The sequence below is a fragment of the Centroberyx affinis genome, unplaced genomic scaffold, assembly GCF_046629955.1.
Source record: "Centroberyx affinis isolate AG114_WGS23_722 - 3 ecotype Tasmania unplaced genomic scaffold, CSIRO-AGI_Caff_v1 ptg000230l_1, whole genome shotgun sequence".
Taxonomy (NCBI): Eukaryota; Metazoa; Chordata; class Actinopteri; order Beryciformes; family Berycidae; genus Centroberyx; species Centroberyx affinis.
In genome coordinates, this window is record NW_027278917.1 from 44,379 (window position 1) to 61,569 (window position 17,191).

A 17,191-nucleotide genomic window follows, 5' to 3' on the forward strand; every position below is an offset into this window, starting at 1 on the left:
TGATCGTTATTTACTACAAGAAATATAGCCAATGGACACTGAGTTTCGTATGACGGACATAATATTTACCCAATCATGGAGAAGAACCTCGCTCCAATTGCACCAATCTGGGACTACGAAATCGGCAGCGCGCGGAAGAGGAAAGTCTACAAAAGGCTATGCGCTGGGCAAAACAAAGCTAACTTAGCAAGGTTAATTTTAGCTAGCAAGGTAAATAATTATAAAACAGCGATTCTATATTGCTACCAAATGTATGGAAACCGCCAGAGGTAACTCTAGCCACCAATCGCAATATTAGATAATTACAGATTACGTTACGTTTACGAGCTATCGTTATCTAGTTAAAGCTAACGTTAAGTAGAAGCTGGCTAGCTGGTTGTAAACGTTCTCAACCTAACCTTAGCTAGCTAACGTTAGCAAGCAAACGTTCTTAGGGTAGCTTAGTAGTAGTAGTAGTAGTAGTAGTAGTAGTAGTAGTAGTAGTAGTAGTAGTAGTAGTAGTTGTTAGCGCCCTTACTTAGCTCTGTCATCAGCCTGACCCATAAGGCACTGTACGGTTCGGTCATCAACAGAACTTGCATGTGGTTATAAACTCGGTACTTTCCATTCCCGTGAGGAGTTGATAAATAGGTGAGAGATCATGCATCACGTCAAGATCAAGACCGAACGGCCAGGTGAGAGATTGACCTAATAAATTTCCAAAAGAATCCCCTAATATTAAGTTGTGTCAACTATCCTAATGTTATCCATCTCATGCAAGTAGCCTCCTGTGAGTTATGTCCCATTTAATTAGTGTCATTACAGTCATGACTCAAATCCACTGATAATGGTTGATATTGTGCAGTCAGTAAACGTCTTTTTCATTAGTAGTAGTCAGTTGCCTTCTTCGTAGCCCTGTGGTTGGCAGCCGTTATACACAAACAAATGGATTATTGATCACAATTGTTCTTGTTTAATTTCAACAACTCAGCAAGCAATTCAATGGAAGCAGCACCGTTTACAACTACCATTGTATTTCTGCAGACTTGGAGGGGAGTGGTGCACGCAGTCGATTAGATGCTGTATTGCAGGTACTGGTTGACAAGACTGAGAGTGAAAGGTTAGTCAAATCTGCAAAAAATTGTAATCGTAAAATTGTAGAAACCCATCTGATCATCATGGTTACTTTCAAGTGAAGCTAATGCGAGTGTGTTTTGTGCAGGGAGCAAAATGAAGACGATACTGGAAAACTAGCAGCAGACTCTTTAAACAAGTATGGACCCATAATTTTGATTTCAAATACATTTGAAAAATTTGGTTGAATATATGAAACACCTTAGATGGTGCCTTGAAGTAATTGAGTGTCTGTGTTAGACATGTATGAACTAAATTGTAAAGGTTTATGTATTTTACATTTACATGGTTATGTATCTCCTTTTCCTTCCATAGAGATTTGTCTCCATCATCTGCTGGGAAACGGTAAGTGTCCGTTTTCAACCAGACCTGACAGTAACGGAAAAACATTTAAATCACCTTCTGTTCTCTTCCGTTGGAGCTGAAAAAAACACCTGGAATTTTACTGACCACACTCTGTCAATAATTTTCGGGCATTTTGACATTGACAAGTTGCATATCTATATACGTTTACAGATCCAAATTATTACAAGCAGTAGTGACTTTTGTGGATTTTCTGGACATGTCCTCATCCTCGTGATTAATTTTCTAGGCCGTCAACACGGTTCCCACAGCACCGGAGGAAGAAGCGAAAAGAGATGGATGAGGGCTTACCAGAGAGCAATCAGCATAAGCAAAGTAAAAAGTGTTGCCCCTTGAAAATGATGCATAGAGAATTCAGATAGCATTTTTCTCCCTTGTCACTCAGTTACTTTTAGTTCACCATTGTCCTGCCATTTCTTACCTTCTTTTTATTCTGCCCTCTTCTTACCTGCTGCCTTTGTCAGATGCCTACATCATTAAGTTGTTTGATCGCAGTGTGGATCTGGCTCAGTTCAACACCAGTACCCCCCTGTACCCCATCTGCCGCGCCTGGATGAGAAACAATCCTTCCGTTCGAGAACGAGCAGCATCCCCAAGCCCCCCTCACAGTATGGGAGAGGAAGAGGTGAGACCATACCAATGAAACAATTATGCTGAATAACCATTTAAATGTTTCAAGTTCTGCTTTTCTTAGGGCTGTTACTCCATTAAAGAACCACTATAGTGCTTCTAGTATAATCTAGTATAATGCAGTATAATCTCTTAACAACGTAGCGATTCCACCTTAACTCAAAATATGCATGCATATGGTTCCAGAGTCACCAAACAATCCAAACATAAACCATTTACAGCTTCAAAAACCTTCACAAGTTTTACTATCAAGAATACAGTCTGCATTTGTGAGCTGAAAAATATCTTCTATCAAATGAAATAAACCTTAGACAAAGCAAATAGTGCTTTTTTGGCAACAAAGGTGGTGTTATATCTTCTTGTAGATAATTACAATGTCTAGGCTGATTTTGTGTAATTGACAGTGTTCCCATTTCATTCTTTCTTTTACCATCTGTTGCTAGGTTACAGACATGCTCAATGGTAAGGGTCAAATTGTGTACAGACTCCCTCCTCCAACCTCCTGTCCAGTCAGCCCCTCTGGAGAGCCTGTCAACCTGAGGATCCCACAGACTGAGAAACCCGCTGTTACCAAGGTAATGCACAACATGTGCAGGAGCATCATTCATAGTGTTTTACATGTGATTGCTATTCCAAGAGTAAATAGACGCACACCACTATATGTCATGTATTTCATTCATATATATTCCTTGCTTGGAATATAAGCATGCTAGTATTATCAATCATTAGAATAATGGATTGTTATTTTATTTTTATCATTATACCCATGGACACTAAGTTATCCAATGAAAAGTGAGTCTCTTATAATTGTCTCTTTCTGCAGCTAACGGATTCAGCTCCTGTATCAGGTTCTCTCATATGTGACCACATGGAACGCTGGAAAAAGATAAGGCAAAAGTATGTTATTTTAAGAATAGTTTTCAGGTAACAGTGCACAAATATAAAGTTATGGGAAGGTGTGACGTTTGTGACGGTTAACATTTGTGTGTCACATTTATTACAGTTTTTTTTTTATTCCCAAATTAGAATCTGCTTGTGTATGGAGGTTTTTCTATGTGCTACAGTAATAATTATAGACTAGCTCAGTGATTAATTATAATTAATAGATAAATAGAAAAAACACTAAGTGATTAAAGCTACAATAGGAAACCGTTGAGTGGTGCATCTAGTGTGACAAACTCATTATTATAAACTAGCTCGGGATTAATTATTATTGATTAATTAATATATACATTTCAAAAACAATATATAACGTGATTACATTCACATTGAAATAACAGAATTAATAAACAATTAATAAAATGTTCATTATCCACAGACTAACAGCTGGACAATAAGCTGGGCTTCTTTTACTACAGTGAGGGCTGGACTTTGTATTTTTCCTGCATGGCAGACTGGGTGACTGTCTTCTAATTAAAGAGTCTATTTTAATAATAAAGTTTTGCCAAAGCTGAAAGGATAAATGGTAAAGATAAAGACTAACGAATTGTGAGATGGAAAATGAAAAGGGAAAACATGAATAAATGGAATAATAAGTAAAATTTAAATGCCTTTTTAAAGATCATTTTACAAATTGAATTGGTAGATAGAATTGGTCACAAAAACCATCCCTACTTGAGTGCCCCTCTGGATATTTCAGTGTACGGATGGGGGCACACTTTCATGTGTTTTTATTTTATGAAGCAACGGTTTCTAACATGTGACTCAGTGTTAGCACCCACTTCAGAACACCTGCTGTTACGACCCGTAAAACCTGTGCTCTTAAAATTTGTATAGGCTAAATAATATGGAGACTAAAATAGCTTGAGGATCCCGCAACTCTTGTGTCACTTTCTGTTATGGTATAAATATATGTAATATCGTAATATATAAAAATATTCAATCTTGTACTTGACAAAAGAAACAAGGTACTTAAATTGTTGCTATTTATGAGTTGTCATGATGTGCAGATGGGTATGCCAGGTCAGTCAAAATGTCACAGGGGGAGCAGTGCCATTTTAAAGTATGGAATCCAGTTGAACCATATTGTTATGTTTTTTTGGTTTGTTTTTTTCCAGATGGAAGGAGTCCTCCAACAAGAATCAGTTAAGATACAGCGAGAGCATTAAGATCCTTAAGGAGATGAAGGAGTTGTATGACCGCTAGCTGGCCACTTTGCATTTCTCCACCTTAGAATGGAATCCATGCAGATGGAACGGAGCCATGGAGTAGCAGTCCAAGTTTGAACACACTCGCCATCTACACAAGCAGACTGATATAAGACAGCATTGTCAGAACCTTAAGCCTTAAATAATCCATATTTCCTATGCATTGCAGCTAAAAAAAACATATTCAAGGTCATTGTTTTAGTTTTTATCAATTCCTTGTAAGGAATTATGTTCCAGTGTGCTGTTGGACTGTTTTTGTGTGTTGATATTCTGTTCATAGATGTTTGACTCATTAATTCACTCATTGGAAGCGTTTCTCCAGACACACTGTGACTTGTGTATTTGAACATTCAAGAGTTTGATTAAAGTCCAATGTCTTTTTTCTTGCTTCCTTAATTTCACTTTATGCTACAATGTTTGCTTTTTTCTTTTTCTTTTTTTTATTATTTGTAGCTATTCCCAAAACTGTGTGACCCTACAGACATTAGTCATTAGTTGTGATGAATCAAAAACATGTTTTTTTATTTATTTATTGTTAGGGAATCACTGTCATACAGACCTGCCCTAGGTTCTGTTAGAAAACACACTTGGGATTACATAATCATGCATGATAAGGCTATGCAATGAAAAGGATTAAAACATGGATATAAAAAAACATCTAGAATGAACAATGCAGGTACAAAAGTGATGATTACACAAAAAGTTACAATTTAGCATCAGTGTGTGTGTGTGACTATCAATGCAAGAAGAGCCCCATGATATCTGTAAAACATTTTGCAGTTGTGAATTTAGTCACATTACAACTGTTTAAGTCAGACTGAATGGGTGTTAATAATTATATAACAATATACAAAGATGTGTTAGAAACATGCCTTTACCCTTTTTTGTCCAAAGAATGCTTGGACATTCAAATATTTTATTGTATTTCCTCAATTTAGTTTCACAGATTGATATGGAGTGTTTAACTGGGGCATTCATACTAACTAATTTATAGTGATTTGATTTGATCTGAGCATTGTCCAATCACATATTGTGACATGAGGAAGTAAACAGACATACCACATTTATGGTATCCCATAATACAGGGGACACACTTTCTGTGTAAACTGACTATAACAAAACTGTCGGCTGCTGCCATAATGATTACGTGCTTTGTTTTCAGTCAGACTGTACTCGGCAAGTACTGTGGCAAAAACATTTTGGTGTAGAAGGGAAAAACGGCACATCAGTAATGCACTTATGATTTACCAAAATGCTTAAAGCTCAATCTTTTGAGATTTTACACACTAACACTCTTTCTGGAATGGTGAAATTAAAAACTTATAAACAATACCATACAATAGAGACAATAAACAGGGCCTTGATTGGGTAGGTTTTAGGTAATGTGTTAAATGGAGCTTTGTAAGGCTAGGATCTGAAGATGTAAAATAAACTTTAGACCTGTTATTGTTACTCAAAATACTATTAAACTTGTTTACAGTATTTACTAACACAGTATCTTACATTATCAACATAAAAGCCCATTCAAATCACATGTATGCCTATAACTCATCACTCTGCACACTGTTCACCTTTAGAATAGAAAAGGGCTCCGATGCCATGATTTTGTACTGAGGCTCAGTTTTTTGCTCATGGTTTCATTACAGATTAGGCATTTCTAAATGTGGATTCACCAAAATTACACTGGCTGCTGGATGTTGGGGTCTTGTCCTGCGTTCAGTGTCTCTCTCTCCTCCAGGGAAGCTACGTTGTCTGAGTTGGTTGCGGTTAAGGACGTGGATGTGCCCTTCCTCTCTATAGGCGGACCAGAGTCAGACTTCCGGGAAATCCGTGAGAGGTGCGAAGCCAGGGAGCGAGATGACACAAATGACAAGTGGTCCTCCGCCAAGGCAGTCTCTAACACCAAGCATATAGACTGCTTGAGCTTCTTCTGGAATTCATCACACATGAAGACATAGAGGATGGGGTTCAGGCAGCTGTTGAGAATGGCCAGGCCTGTAACCAGTGGACCTCCAATTTTCATAACTCTCATAACCTCATAATTCTGATAAGCCTTGAATTCTAGAAACTGAAACACATGGAAGGGCAACCAGCAGAGGAAGAATGCAAAGATGATAGCAATGATGATTCGGAGAGATTTCCGTTTCCTTCCCCTATGGAGGCGCCTTGCACGCACAGAGATGGCAACATAAGAGAGAGTTATGACTAGGAAGGGGACGAGGAAGCCCAAAACAAAGCGGAAAATGGTGAGGCTCCATTTATCCATTGACTTAGAATACATACATGCAAACCATCCCTTGTGTACCTCCCGAACCTCCCGAAGAATGACGTAAGGTAAGCTGCAGGCCAGAGCAGCCAGCCAGATGACAACGCATATGATCTGAGCTTTGCGAGGGGTGCGCTTGTTTTGGGCCCACACCACCACCCAGGTGGACAGGCAGCGATCCAGACTTATGGCCATCAGGAGGAAGATACTGGCAAACATGTTGACTACACTCACTAAGCTGTTGAGCTTGCACATGAAATCTCCAAAAGGCCAGTTGTAACTGCGGGAGATATTAATGATCATGAGAATCAGGAAGGCTGTGAAGAGGAAGTCAGCCAGGGCCAAGTTGAGAAACCAAACCGAGTTGACTGTTTTCTTCATCCTGAACCCTGTCACATAGATGACCAGACTATTGCCTATAGTCCCAAGCACAAATATCACACAGTAGATGACAATGGAGAATACGTCCATGTTGCTGAGACCACCAGGTGGCTTAATTGGTGGTGCTACAGTGGAACGGAAGCCTTCATATAAATCTAAGGAAGAAGACACAAGTGTTATTAGTGTGATTAGTAACCATAACATGTTACGCAACATGCCCTGAACAGTTTATGAGAATCTGCCTATTTGTTTTACAAAATTGTATATATATCTTAGCCTTATCTTAGGATTTGACATTGAACATCTGAAAGCTGGGAGTACTGTAATTTTTTGACAGAATTCGGCTATTGATTTTTAAGATATCATCTGAATCTCTTAAAAGGAAATCTGTATGGCACATACACATTTTGTAATCCAGCTTCTTGTAGGCCATCTCAGTATTAGATGTTGATAACTACAATGATGTACACAAGACAACTATTCATCCTGGACAAAAAGTTCATGCAACATTACATTTCACTGTGCTGGATTGAATGACAAAGTCACAGAATACTTTGCACTAAATTACAAGTTGCTTTTTCCACTCATTTCACCAAATGCAGGTGTTATGATCACAGATAATGGTAATAAAATAATGTTTGTGCATGAAATAACTATTTTCAGATCAGTTCTGCAACAAATCATGATACACAACCTTGCTGTTGATGCATCTCAGTAAGCTTATGCAATACTTCATCCATATTTGTAAATTCTATTTTTGAGGTAAAATGATATGTTAAGTCAAAGCATATTGCATTATGCTCCTAAGGTGATGGTAGCAAAGTGCAGATTTGGAGCATCTTACCTGTCCCCATATTCTTGCTGTGATGACAATGAGTCTGTCTTTCTGTCCAAAGTGATATCAAACCCAGCATCTGCCTGGTGCAGCCTACACGCACTCTCTGATTCCTCCTCCTCCCTGGTTGAAGCAACCACTCATTAGACAGCACTTCTGCATTTGCAAATACTCCACAACAAGACACAAAGTCATACCAAAGTTAGATTCTCACTCTAGAAAGGAGGTGGAATTGATTTTTTCTAACTTATTAAACTTCTTTTAATTTTTTTGATATAGGGTGAACCAATTATTGCATGTTTGACTGATCCCAGGAAAATAATTGTTGATTTGAACCAGGGGTGGAAAGGGGTATTAAGGAGGACAAGGAGGAGTCTCCTTGTCCTCCTTAATACCCCTTTCCACCCCTGTCAGGTTGGCATGAATGCAGAACATGAAAACAAACACTAGTGGTCTCAACAGTTTTACTTTATGCATGTTTTGTTACAATTGCACCAAACACAGCAGCACAGTGAGTGGAAGATACCATTATATCATTACAAGTCAATAGAAATAGCAGCATCCTTGTGACAGCTAATGTTGAAGCTGAATGGAACCTATAAAACTGACACGCCCAATGAGTCCAGTGAAGAGCAGGACGAGGACGTGCGGCGAGGCAGGCAAGCAGCGCACATGGATGTTGCAGATTTTGTGTGTTGGCACTTTAGTTGGAAGCAACAGTCTGGTCAATCCAGCGGCGCAGATAGGACACACGGGCGTACACGGCAGGGGCACGCACGTTGCAGTTGCTGGTACCCCAGGACACAATACCCACCTGGGACCACACTCCACCATTCTCACAGACCAGAGGGCCACCAGAGTCACCCTAGAACAGAGACATAGATGCTTTGGTGTCGAATAACAGGGTAACCAGAATAAAATACTTAGATAAAGCCTTTGATATGGCTTGAACGTTATACATAAAGGGGAGACTACTCTGCTGCTTTTATACAGGATGTGGTGGGCTGACAGTATTTGTTTCAATGAATTCAGTTACAGGAAAACAGATATGCAGCAAGAGCATCAGATAGAAGATAAAGCTTTACTTCATCAGATTTATCTGTACTTCAGGCTTAAAGAATTAAGTTACCTGGCAGGAGGACACTCCAGAAGCACCAGCACAGATCATGGCATCAGTGATTCTGTTTTGACCCCAGTACTGCCTGCACTGGGCAGGGCTGAGCAGGGGCAGGGCGGTCTGCTGGAGGAAACGGGGGCTTGCTGGAAAAGAAGGGGGCAAAAATGAGCAAGAAGCTGGGACTATCTAACCAAATAAATCCTGTGCCTCTGTCTCAGTTAGGTGAGGTGCAGTGGATTTTTTTGCAGTGCTACATTCACATTCCTAGTAAAGTTTATGTTTTTCCTTTGTGGAAACGAACCTGTTCATACCTTCATACCTGTGTTCTCTAAATGTGTGTGAAAGTGTGTATGGAAGAGAAAGCAGTTGTTCACTCACAGGTTTGGCCGGTCTTGCCCCAGCCAGTAGTGACACAGCGGGCTCCAGAGGGGATGCTGGTGCTGGAGGAGGCCAGGCACACAGGAGACACACGGGACGTCATCTGCGCTGGGGAGGACAGCCTCAGAAGGGTGATGTCGTTGTTGAAGTTCTGGGCGTTGTAGTAGGGGTGAGTGATGGCCTAGACAGAGAGGAAACAGATGATCCATTTGACCATCTATAAAGGATTAACAGAGCTAAGGAGAAAACGGTTAATGTATCACAGAGGGGAGGATAAATCATAAGCCAACGTGATGGCATTTTGCTTCTATGCAATGAAACCTGTGTCCAGGAAATGAGGCAAAAGATAAAATTTTGAGAGTACTCTGGTGTTACTTACCCTGGCAATGGTCTTGACCTGAATTTGCTCGCTGTTGGACTGACGGTCATGCTCTCCCAGGATTACACGGTGACGGCCAGGGCTGGAGAGGGACAAAATTCAAGAAAGAAGGGCAGTTATAGATATGGTATGCTTATGACTTCTCCGGTCTGGAGACTGTATACAATGGAAAGTAAAGAGAACAATTACTTACGACACGCGGCAGTGAGCCGCAGTGACAACCCAGTATTGGTTGATCAGAGATCCTCCGCAGAAGTGGAATCCCCTGCCATCCTAGGGAAAGGATTGGGGGGTGAGAGGACACTTATTGAAACTGTTTTGTTAATGCCTCATCTGAATTACATATTTATTATACCAAATTCTTAGAAAAGCTGCACTGTAGATTATTTTTTTGTGACTGCAGCAAAGTTACAGTATGGCACGAGAGTGCATTAGTTAGACTACCTGAAGGGACACCTGCCAGGGCCAGGAGCCCGACACGGCGTTCTGTCCATTTACAATCTTGTTGTAGCCGTTCACTTGGGGCTTGATAGCAGGCACTCCACACCCTGAGACCCAAATACACAATCAGAGGAGAGGTCTGCCTGCCCTCAATATATCGCAAATATTCCAGCAAGTGACAAAATGTATATAGTATATGGCAGTACAGAGAATACTTTCACAATCCGAAAGTGAGAATGACTTTTGCAACTGGCAGCACCACACTGCAACAGAATAATCAGATAACAGATAACACACATCATGCGCTATAAAACCACCACTCACTCACCTACTGCAGAAGCCACCAAAGCAAAGCAACTGACGATCAATAACATGGCCATAATGTGGATTGTGATTCTCGTCCCTGAGCCTCAGCCCTTTTGGACACCTACTTTTATACCTGCACCACACACTTGACCCTGAACTCCATGTGTAGCGCTCCAAAGGTTCCTCCCAGGTGTGATAGGTGTGGGAAAAGAACAGCTGAGAGGACTTCATAGCTCAGACAGACACACTCATCTACTTACTCTCATGTCTGTGTTTGTCCTGCTCTGCGCTACACATGGGTCATGGCTTTTAGCAAACAAATCATTGCTTAATAATTCCATTACATTAAGCGACACCACAGACTCTTATTATTACTCTGAGAGGAAAAGATATTTGTACCCCAAATATCTGCTCTACAACCACAGCCATCATGGTTATTTTTCATCAGCCAGTTCATGTGTGCTCAGTGATTCCATGTTAATATGATATCACATTCAATACGTTAAGGCCTATATCCGCTTGCTTGCATCATTCTCTCCACCCTTTGCATGACAGCAAAGGTGGTTACCACAGGAAGATAAATTGTGCATGTTATTTTAACATCAGCACATTTCTATCATTTGCGAAAATATCTCCTGTCAATAAGGTTACCACACGTACAGGAACAAGATATTGATCTGTTTTGCCTGTTCAGGTTTTGCCTGCTCATGCAGATAAATACAGTCATGCAGTTCACAATATGCCTGATAGAGTAAATCACAAACGTAGTGGATTTAAAAGAAAAAAGTTCACAAAAATCACAACAGACTTCAGCATCTCATTACTGATCTTTATTGATTTATTGAGAGGTGAAAAGAGAAATCATCACTGAAGTGATATCAATGAGGACAATGGACAGATCTTGAACATGTCTTATGTGACTGCGTGTTGTATCTGTGTGCATGTGTCAGATTTAGTTGTTGAGGTCTGTTAAAGTATTGAAATCTTTGACTGCATTTTCGAGCAAACAGTTTAGCAAGCATTTTAGGCAAGTGCAAATTAGGCTGTGATCTAATGTTTATTGGATGTGTATATTGGCTATATTAATAAGATATTGGCATTAAGACATTAAGATTATGTTGAGATCTGAGATGATGATGCTGTCGGCAGTGTTCAGTCGACCTCCTCGATAGTTGGGCCAGAGGAGGAGCCACCTCCAGCTCCACCAGGGAAGCCACCTGGCATTCCTCCTGGCATTCCTCCTGGCATTCCTCCTGGCATTCCTCCTGGCATGCCGCCTTCGTATAGCTTGGTGATGATGGGGTTGCACACCTTCTCTAGCTCCTTCTGCTGGTGGTCATACTCATCCTTCTCTGCCGTCTGGGTAATGGAAAGAACAAGGAAATACATGTGACAGAAGACATTGTGGATTGTTACAGAGTACTGTTCAATAAATGATGAGTGAAAGACAGATAAACGAAGTAGAGAATATTGTTTTCAGAATGTGAAGGAAAGAGGAACTTCTGCATTTTGTGAAGATACACGGTTCAGCCTATGTTTGACCTGGTTCCTGTCCAGCCAGGCAATGACTTCATTGCACTTGTCGACAATGGTCTTCTTGTCCTCAGGGCTGATCTTGTCCTGGAGTTTCTCGTCCTCCACAGTGCTCTTCATGTTGAAGGCCAGAGATTCCAGGGAGTTCTTGGCTGTGACCTTCTCTCTCTGGACCTCATCCTCAGCCTTGTACTGGTCTGCCTCCTGCACCATGCGCTCAATGTCCTCCTTGCTCAGGCGCCCTATGGGACGTTGAAATTGCTCTCTAAACTCATGTCAATCCATTTTAAAATTAGGTGCAGCACTCTCTCAGCTTTTAAACATCATATCAACATTTGAGCAATAAATCAAATTTTAATGGTGTTGCACTTAGGTTTTACAATGGATTTTTGAATAATTTATGGTTGCATCTTTACATGATAGTTCATCTCAATGTTATTTTTTTAAAGCCCTAGGAAATGATAAATAAGCTTTGAAAACAAATTATGGAACTATTTTGTTTTATTTTGTTTTAAAGCACTTGACTTGGGAATTATTCTGTATGGTACTGTACCTTTGTCATTGGTGATGGTGATCTTGTTCTCCTTGCCAGTGCTTTTGTCCACTGCAGATACATTGAGAATGCCATTGGCATCAATGTCAAAGGTCACCTCAATCTGAGGGACTCCCCTGGGGGCGGGTGGAATACCGGTCAGCTCAAACTTGCCCAGGATATTATTGTCTTTGGTCATGGCTCTCTCACCTTCATAAACCTAAGAAAATTACCCAAGTCACATGATCACTTGATCCATCAGTGAAAAAATGAGGCAGTGTGATCTCGCTTATATGTACAGTTGAAGTTCTATATCCTATTTGCATTCATTCTTATAAAACATTAGGGAGTGAACTACTAAATTTACTTTAAGTTTGTTCTACCTGAATGAGCACACCAGGCTGGTTGTCTGAATAGGTGGTAAAGGTCTGGGTTTGCTTGGTGGGGATGGTGGTGTTCCTTTTGATAAGGACGGTCATTACTCCTCCAGCGGTCTCAATTCCCAGGGACAGGGGGGTGACATCCAGCAGGAGCAGGTCCTGTACATTCTCAGACTTATCACCAGCCAAGATGGCTGCCTGTACAGCTGTGAAAAGCACAATTTCCAGTTGGTGATACTAATGCCATATTCAGACTGACAAACTAAAAATAGTAAGTTAAAACCTCTTATGTAAAACTCCTCAGGATCTTTCTTTCTACATCAGACTTAATTTTGTATAGATTAGAGTGCATGCAGCAGAGGTATTCACCTGCACCGTAGGCCACAGCCTCATCAGGGTTGATGCTCTTGTTGAGGTCCCGGCCATTGAAGAAGTCCTGCAGCAGCTTTTGAATCTTGGGGATACGAGTGGAGCCACCCACCAGGACAATGTCATGGACCTGGGCCTTGTCCATCTTGGCATCCCTCAGGGCCTTCTCCACTGGCTCAAGGGTTCCACGGAACAGGTCTGCATTGAGTTCTTCAAAACGGGCTCTGGTGATGGAAGTGTAGAAGTCCGCCCCCTCGTAGAGTGAATCGATCTCAATGCTGGCCTGGGTGCTGCTGGAGAGGGTGCGCTTGGCACGCTCGCAAGCTGTGCGCAGACGACGTACAGCTCGCTTATTGTTGATGATGTCTTTCTTGAACTTGCGCTTGAACTCTGCAATGAAGTGGTTGACCATGCGGTTGTCAAAGTCCTCACCACCCAAGTGAGTATCACCAGCTGTGGACTTGACCTCAAAAATGCCATCCTCAATGGTCAGGATGGACACATCAAAGGTACCGCCACCAAGGTCAAAGATAAGGACATTGCGCTCACCACCAACCTGAAGTAAATGATGGAGAATTACTGATAAGAGCATAAAACAGAATATATTAGGTTAAAGTTTGAAAGTTGGCTATGTACCTTTTTGTCTAAGCCATAGGCAATGGCTGCAGCAGTGGGCTCATTGATGATGCGCAACACATTAAGGCCAGCAATAGTTCCAGCATCTTTGGTGGCTTGGCGCTGGGAGTCATTGAAGTAAGCGGGAACTGTGATAACAGCATTAGTCACGGGCTGAAAAGATAATAATGAGACCTTTTAGACTGAACAAGTGGTGTCACTGACAGTGAGGAATTTAAAGGTTTGTTCACACTTCTGCTTTTTTTCAAACAACACCTTTCTAACATGAAAAACAATCGTGAGAGGCCACAAGGCAAACAGAAAGCCAATGCTTTCAAAGGGTTTTGCTCATGACATTTTATTTATTTATTGCCCTTTCTAAGGTTGGGAAAAGTTCAACTTTTTAGAAGAGCAGACATAATGTGAACTGCTTTTATGTGACCTGACTAATCTTAACGAAAAAGAGGTCTCACGGGTTTCACAGTGCCTAGGTAGCTGACAGTTTACAACAACAACAAACAGAATGAAAATGGACAAGGTACTAATAGAAAGTTGTGAATAGCTATTACTCTGATCATGAAGAGTCAGTTCGGAGCACATTGGCTGTGTTGCGGGAGTTTCTGTCTGACATTTGGTCGTAAGTACTGTTTGAGGCAGCACTTTTATCCACATAAAAGCAGAACAATGTGAGTGCAACCTAGGGGAATTCAAACATAGGATGACATGTTTCCAATAAGCTACCTTGCCAAGGTAGGCTTCAGAGATCTCCTTCATCTTGGTGAGGACCATGGAGGAAACTTCCTCAGGGTAGAAGGTCTTAATCTCACCCTTGTATTCAACCTCCATCTTGGGTTTGCCTGAATCACTCACAACCTTGAAGGGCCAGTGCTTCATGTCTGACTGCACCACAGGATCATCAAACTTACGACCAATCAGACGCTTAGCATCTGGAATAGAGTGTAAGAAGCAAAGATGTTGTAAATTAAGTTCACAGACTTCCTTCTTCATTTTACTTAAAAAGGAATTCTGTGAAATCATTGTTGCCATTGGTTCTCATAACAGTTCAAGAAATCAACAGTACTGTAGTTGCAGTATGTTGAAGCCATTACCAAATACAGTGTTGGTGGGGTTCATGGCCACCTGGTTCTTGGCAGCATCTCCAATCAGTCTCTCAGTGTCTGTGAAGGCCACATAGCTGGGTGTGGTCCTGTTTCCTTGGTCATTGGCAATAATCTCCACTTTGCCATGCTGGAAGATGCCCACACAGGAATATGTGGTGCCCAGATCTATTCCCACTGCTGGTCCTTTTGACATCTTACATAAACAAAAGAAACAAGTCAATAATTGAAAGTCTGTTTTATAAAATTGTTTGTTTGTAATCAACATCATTATATATATACATATATATACACATTACATATATATATGTAATTGTTTTGTACTTGGACACTGAAAAAATCCTCAGTAAAAATGTGTGTGAATGTATGTGTGTCTGTGTGTATACTGTATGTCCCTGTCATTCACATATGCCCAGATGCAGTGCCACGTGAAGCCCAAACTAGCTGTGACCGTCTAGGCTCAGCTGTTGAAATGTTCTCAAAAGGTCTGTAATGGTGCGGTGCCATCCATGGTGTAGTGCCTCACACCAACACATGACACTTGAAGCCAAATGACTGGACTATCTCACACTGCCCTTCAATCCCCTCTCAACCCCTCCTCTCTCCACTCCTCCCTTAGCAACATAACACTGTAGTGTCACTGGCGAGTCAAATGTGATAGACTGACGCTGGAACAGTAATCAGTGCGGCTATTTTCCGACAGCTGGCTCCTGATAGCGAACAGTTACTATAATAAGTATCAATGTATCTACACGGAAATGAATGGGAGGTGGTTTAAAAAGGCAGGGATCATTTAACAATCATTACTGGGCAAAACTCATTATGGTTTCTACTGAAATAAAGAGCAGAGAAACCAAAAAAGACCCACAGCAATGTGCAATTTTGAGGTGGAGTCACAGGCATATTTGCTCAGAGCAGTCAACAAAAGCCACATTTGTAGAGATTAAGCTCTGATAAAACACCAGGCTGCTCACGCCTCACTATACTGAGGCAGTCAGCAAAAATGACTTATTAGAGACAGGGAAAAACCCACAAACAAGGTGGGAAACATTCTACCAACTCACAGGGCACAAAAGTGACCTTGATGAACATTTAGACATTTTTCAGATGATCATATTTTCTAATATGTGTAACCATATTGTGCAATTTAATTATTGTGTTGCTCTCTTCTGATATGTTGAGTAGTTGAAAGTAGAAACTTGGTTTCTTGTCTGTCTGCTCAAACTAGTACAGGCTATTGAATTATCACTTGTTATCCAATTGCGTAACACAGGAAAATGAGAAAATGCTGACACGATGCTTTTGCTCCTCCTCCTCTGAAACATGCACAAAATATGCTGAAATGTGTGTAAAACAAGTGTAACATAACTGTGGCATGTGACAGTTGAGACATCTATTGAGGAAGTACGTTTGTATCCATTTTTTTTCACACTACGTGAGGCCACAGTCGAATGTTTTCTCTGGTTGAGAGGATCATGCAGAAGCAAGATCACACCCATCCAACTGACACTCTTGTGACATGGAAATTAAGCATAGAACTGTCTACAGAAACATTTTGTTGGCTGGACAGACACTGACACAAACTGTGTGGTTGTTCATAGGGATTCCCCCTCAGCTTGTCATATCTCTGTTTGGCAGGAACCATGCAAGCCTCACTTATTTTGGAACCGTCTCTCACATTTGACAATCAAGTTCTTAAAGCAGCAAGCAAGACAGACTATGAAGCCAGACTGATTGCAATGCTTCTTATAAAAGGGGTTACCTTGCTCTGTCAGATGTTCAAGACTTGAGAGTTTACTGAGTTAAAATTCTGTTTTGTATTCGCCCACCACACAACACCGGCGTCTGTGTCCCACTGCAGCAATCCTTTCCCTCTCCTGGCAGGCAGACTAAGAGGGCGAGTGTCTCCGCTCCCCAGTGTATATAGAGCGCAGTCCAGGGGGGGGTCCATCAGGGTGTCAGGTGACTCCAAAGAAAGTGTTTCTGCTCATTAAATGTTGGATTTCTGAGAAAGAAAGATCTGTGGCGTTACTTCAGTAGTCTTCTAATATTGCAGCAAAACAAATAAGGTAGAATTAGAAATGTCAACAAAAGCACAAAAAGAGAGATGGCGCTTTGATTTGACCTCTAAACCCAAGCAGTGTTTTCAGCATTGCTCTGATATGAGGAGGTAGTTTCTGAACACAGATAACGTTGTTCACATGCTCTCTATATGGACAGTGTGATCAACAGTTGGGAGAATGCAGTAAACTGTATCACGAACATATTATTTAGGTCCATAAATAAAT

The 17,191-nt window shown here is 41.0% G+C and overlaps 4 protein-coding genes across 4 annotated transcripts; 1 reads left to right on the plus strand and 3 right to left on the minus strand.

The window, feature by feature from the left end:
- Positions 1 to 176: 176 nt before the first annotated feature.
- lin37 (lin-37 DREAM MuvB core complex component) lies at positions 177 to 4,612 on the plus strand. The gene is made up of 9 exons (XM_071542850.1): positions 177 to 674; positions 1,024 to 1,099; positions 1,202 to 1,252; positions 1,429 to 1,458; positions 1,706 to 1,791; positions 1,941 to 2,101; positions 2,550 to 2,681; positions 2,930 to 3,003; positions 4,164 to 4,612. The coding sequence occupies exons 1-9, from the start codon at positions 641 to 643 to the stop codon at positions 4,249 to 4,251; spliced, it is 732 nt and encodes a 243-aa protein (XP_071398951.1). The 5' UTR covers positions 177 to 640; the 3' UTR covers positions 4,252 to 4,612.
- A 140-nt stretch (positions 4,613 to 4,752) lies between these two features.
- On the minus strand, positions 4,753 to 7,795 carry LOC139663874 (chemerin-like receptor 1). Its single transcript, XM_071542647.1, has 2 exons — positions 7,745 to 7,795; positions 4,753 to 7,055 (listed from the first exon to the last, which is right to left on the minus strand). The coding sequence occupies exons 1-2, from the start codon at positions 7,752 to 7,754 to the stop codon at positions 5,932 to 5,934; spliced, it is 1,134 nt and encodes a 377-aa protein (XP_071398748.1). The 5' UTR covers positions 7,755 to 7,795; the 3' UTR covers positions 4,753 to 5,931.
- Positions 7,796 to 8,438: 643 nt separating this feature from the next.
- Positions 8,439 to 10,430, minus strand: LOC139663893 (chymotrypsin-like protease CTRL-1). Its single transcript, XM_071542671.1, has 7 exons — positions 10,379 to 10,430; positions 10,054 to 10,157; positions 9,803 to 9,882; positions 9,610 to 9,691; positions 9,231 to 9,411; positions 8,865 to 8,995; positions 8,439 to 8,600 (listed from the first exon to the last, which is right to left on the minus strand). Exons 1-7 carry the CDS (start codon positions 10,428 to 10,430, stop codon positions 8,439 to 8,441), a joined length of 792 nt encoding a protein of 263 aa, XP_071398772.1.
- Positions 10,431 to 11,209: 779 nt separating this feature from the next.
- Positions 11,210 to 16,774, minus strand: hsc70 (heat shock cognate 70). The gene is made up of 9 exons (XM_071542659.1): positions 16,666 to 16,774; positions 14,895 to 15,099; positions 14,527 to 14,732; positions 13,807 to 13,959; positions 13,171 to 13,726; positions 12,805 to 13,007; positions 12,443 to 12,641; positions 11,899 to 12,131; positions 11,210 to 11,715 (listed from the first exon to the last, which is right to left on the minus strand). The coding sequence occupies exons 2-9, from the start codon at positions 15,097 to 15,099 to the stop codon at positions 11,509 to 11,511; spliced, it is 1,962 nt and encodes a 653-aa protein (XP_071398760.1). The 5' UTR covers positions 16,666 to 16,774; the 3' UTR covers positions 11,210 to 11,508.
- Positions 16,775 to 17,191: the final 417 nt, after the last annotated feature.

What these genes read in the sequence shown, in the direction of transcription:
- lin37 (XM_071542850.1), top strand. Translation starts at nt 641, where the DNA reads ATGCATCACGTCAAGATCAAGACCGAACGGCCAG. An exon ending in GATCAAGACCGAACGGCCAG is followed by an intron (nt 675 to 1,023) that starts GTGAGAGATTGA and finishes GTATTTCTGCAG; the next exon opens with ACTTGGAGGGGAGTGGTGCA. An exon ending in GAGCAATCAGCATAAGCAAA is followed by an intron (nt 1,792 to 1,940) that starts GTAAAAAGTGTT and finishes TGCCTTTGTCAG; the next exon opens with ATGCCTACATCATTAAGTTG.
- LOC139663893 (XM_071542671.1), bottom strand. Translation starts at nt 10,430, where the DNA reads ATGGCCATGTTATTGATCGTCAGTTGCTTTGCTTTGGTGGCTTCTGCA. An exon ending in TTTGGTGGCTTCTGCAGTAG is followed by an intron (nt 10,158 to 10,378) that starts GTGAGTGAGTGG and finishes TTTGGGTCTCAG; the next exon opens with GGTGTGGAGTGCCTGCTATC. An exon ending in CCTGGCAGGTGTCCCTTCAG is followed by an intron (nt 9,883 to 10,053) that starts GTAGTCTAACTA and finishes TCCTTTCCCTAG; the next exon opens with GATGGCAGGGGATTCCACTT.
- hsc70 (XM_071542659.1), bottom strand. Translation starts at nt 15,099, where the DNA reads ATGTCAAAAGGACCAGCAGTGGGAATAGATCTGGGCACCACATATTCC. An exon ending in CTGAAGCCTACCTTGGCAAG is followed by an intron (nt 13,960 to 14,526) that starts GTAGCTTATTGG and finishes TTATCTTTTCAG; the next exon opens with CCCGTGACTAATGCTGTTAT. An exon ending in CACCATCACCAATGACAAAG is followed by an intron (nt 12,132 to 12,442) that starts GTACAGTACCAT and finishes AACGTCCCATAG; the next exon opens with GGCGCCTGAGCAAGGAGGAC.